The following is a 3,519-nucleotide window of genomic DNA, read 5'->3' as shown; positions in this document are numbered from 1 at the left end:
CAGAGGCAGGCGGATTTCTGAGTTCAAGGCCAGCCTGGTCTACAAAGTGAGTGCCAGGACAGCCAGGGCTACACAGAGAAACCCTGTCTCAAAAAACCAAAAAATAAAAGAAAAAAAAAAAAGAAAAAAAAAGTATGGATGTAATTTAAAGATTGCTAATGAAAGGGATATGGAACTAAACTCAGATAGTAGACCATTCAGGGCATTGCAAGTACTTTTCTTGTGGAGACAAACATCAAAAGAACAGGACTCAAAGTATAGGAAAGTGAGTATATATGTATTACATATGAGTAATTGTGTATGCATATAAGCATATCTGTGTAGATGTAATCTTGTACATACATGCAATCATAGTTTCTTTCATAATATGCATGATTCCTCCAGTATTTTGACACATTTTTCTTTTACTGTGCAATTTCTATTGAGAATATTATCATTAAATAAAGAATATGATCATTAATTATATTAATACATTCAATGTAAAAATATTAAATAAAAGAAAAAATCATGGTGTTAGTAGCAACTGCAGATGTATTGTACAATCCAATTCAGTGAAATATAACTTTTATCTTTCAAAAGAGTTGTGCATAGATGAAGAAGAAAGAACAATGCCATACAATTGTGAGGAAAACATAGTACCATTCAAATCAGAAATTATCATTTTTTCCGTCATCGGGCAGTCTCTCCAGGGAATTGCAGGAATGCCGATGTATATCCTTGGTGTAACCTACATTTATGACAACATTTCCACATACAAGGCTGGCATCTATTTAGGCAAGTTTGCTTTTTCTATTATATATGGCCCATTTTGAATATTCCTTGGATTTCTGTATGTTTGAACAGACACAGAAATACTGTTGGCCCTGTGAAGACATTGTACTGAGTGCTGGTAATTTGTTTGCAAAACTTCAAAATCACATTTATCTACCTAATTTTGAGGTTTGGAATACTAGAAAAATCTAATGTCACTGAAAGATGTAAAGGAATTGAAAATGCATGTATGTTTTAAGTGAAAAATTTTTTCTCCATGTCTCTGTTGACAGAGAGAGGGAGAGAGAGAGAGAGAGAGTCAGTTTCCCAATGTCTTGTGTAAACTGTGTTCTACATGAAGTAAGCATTGATATATCTCAAAATAATCTATCCTGTTAGGATAAGACAGCATCAACTCTTGCATGACTTTCTCATGAACTTCCTGCCTTACTACTTTTGGATTTGTTAGAATCAATTCCAGAAATTATTTAAATTTTTTCTCTTTCTCCTTCTTTCATGCCTCCCTTTTCTTCCTCTCTTTTCCTACCCATCTTCTCTTTGTCAAGTAATAGAGAATATCATGAAAAAAATTCAAATATCACGGATAGTTTAGATTCTTTTTTAAACCAAATTAAAATTTGAAACTCTTTAGTCCTTTTGTTCCTTTTCAAGGTATCGCAGATGCTGCATATGTGCTGGGATATGGTCTGGGCTATGCAGTAGGATCCCCAAACCTTAGGCCTTCATTTAATCACAGTTCGGAGGAAGAGTAAGTCATACTGTTTACTTTACAATTGAGTTTACATTGTATAGAATATTTCTTGAATAGATAGAGTAACTCACAAAGAGTGCATAGAAAATGTATCCAACTTCTGGTTATGTGCACATTTATAGTGTTCATTTGTATTTTTACTCTTTGAAGTGGGATACCGGGGGGGGGGGTCAGAGGAGAATGAGAGGGGGAAGGAGAGGGATTGTGGGAGGGAGTGACTGGAAGAGGGGCAATGAGCAGCATGTAAAGTGAATTTGTAAAAAAAACAATTAAATTTTGGAAAAAAATACTAAATTTTATGTTTTGTTGAAAAAAACATACAGTTTTGATTCAACACAATGTAATAGTAATAGTTACATGTATGATATGTAATAGTGTTCACTTTACTTAATTAACAGTTTTTTCATGTAGTATTCTGTTCACATTCTTCCCCACATCATGCTGTTCTCGGATCCTCTCTACCTCTGTATTTACCTAACATTATGCTCTTTCTCATTCATTCATTCAAAAACAAAACAACAGAAAAACAAAAAAGAAAGAAACCCCATACCAAAAAAGTACAACAGTGAAAAACAAAACAAACAAGCAAAAGAACAATAAGGCATAAAAAATGCCAAAACAAAACAAATGGAACAACAACAACAACAAGACCACCTCAAAAATCCTTGAGTTCATTTTGAGTTTGGCAACTACTGCAGGGAATGGGACCTGGTCTGGAGCACTGCTGTTATACCCAGTGACACTTCACTTTGTTTGCAGGAAACTTATTGTCCTTTTGCAAAAAGTCATCCACTGGAAATAGCTTCATGGTTAGCATTGGGACACCACTCTTCGCGTTAAAAATTAGATTAAAAAGACAGATGCAGACACTCAGAGCCAACCATCAGACTGAGCCCTGGGACCCTAATGGAAGAGAGGGAAGGACTGAAGGAGCTGAAAGGGTTTACAACTCCATCGGAAGAACAACAATATTAACCATATACCCCTCAGAGCTCTCAGGGAATAAACTAGCAAGCAAAGAGTATACAATGTGTCAGTCCATTGCTCCAACTATGTATGTAGCAGAGGATGGCCATGTCTGGCATCAATGGGAGGGGAGGCACATGGTTCTGTGGAGGCTTGTTGTCTCTGTGAAGTAGGAGTGGGTGGGTGATATGGGAGTACCCTCTTAGAGGCAAAGGAGAGTAGGAATGAGAGGGGTTGCTTTTGAAGGGAAGACCAGGAAGGGGGACAGCATTTGGAATGTAGATAAATAAAATAATCCAAAAACATAGTTGTTTTAGTTTATGTTCTTATGATACTTCATTTTCTAGTCTGTTGGCTTTATTGTTTCGGCTTGTGGGACTCAGTATATCATGGCCAGAGTCTCCATGATTTTCTATTAATTAATACCCACAACGGGGTATTAATTAACCTCTACTATATGAAGAAGTTTCTCTGATGTGTGTTGAATAAGGCACTGATCTACAGATATACGAATGAGAAAGTTAGTTGGAGCCATTTTGTTACTATAGTCCTTAAGCAGAATAATGCTATTAGGTTTTTCCCCAGCAGTATGACTTACTTATTCCCAGATTTTGGATACTTTAGCAGTGTCAGATATAGGTTCTATATTATACAGTGAATTGTAATTACAATAAAAAAGTACTTGACTGCTTCCAGAAAAGATGTAACTCTCTTGCCCTAATACAAATTGTAGGCAGAGACCTGTTGTAGGTCACAGGGTCTGTAGCTTGGTGATAGTGAAGGTCACCGATCTCTCTGGTTAGTATGCAGCATTCCTTCCAGCAGCATAAATGTTAGTCAGTAGAAAAGGAGTCTTTTTTTTAATTTTTAATATTTTTATTACATATTTTCCTCAATTACATTTCCAATGCTATCCCAAAAGTCCCCCATACCGCCCCCCACTTCCCTACCCACCCATTCCCATTCTTTTGGCCCTGGCATTCCCCTATATTGGGGTATATAAAGATTGCAAGTCCAATGGGCCTCTCTTT

The 3,519-nt window shown here is 36.4% G+C and overlaps 1 protein-coding gene across 1 annotated transcript in view; it reads left to right on the top strand.

Moving 5' to 3' along the window:
* The window catches only part of Slco6a1 (solute carrier organic anion transporter family member 6A1), a 71,349-nt gene that overhangs the window by 8,058 nt on the left and 59,772 nt on the right, over nt 1–3,519 (top strand). The window contains exons 3-4 of the mRNA XM_021161990.1: nt 580–774; nt 1,423–1,519. Of these exons, the coding sequence (XP_021017649.1) occupies nt 580–774; nt 1,423–1,519 (292 nt within the window). The remainder of the gene's footprint in view (nt 1–579; nt 775–1,422; nt 1,520–3,519) is intronic.

This window comes from Mus caroli, chromosome 1 (assembly GCF_900094665.2).
Source record: "Mus caroli chromosome 1, CAROLI_EIJ_v1.1, whole genome shotgun sequence".
Classification (NCBI taxonomy): Eukaryota; Metazoa; Chordata; class Mammalia; order Rodentia; family Muridae; genus Mus; species Mus caroli.
The sequence above is the reverse complement of the archived record's forward strand: the minus strand, read 5'-3'. Positions and strand labels throughout refer to the sequence as shown.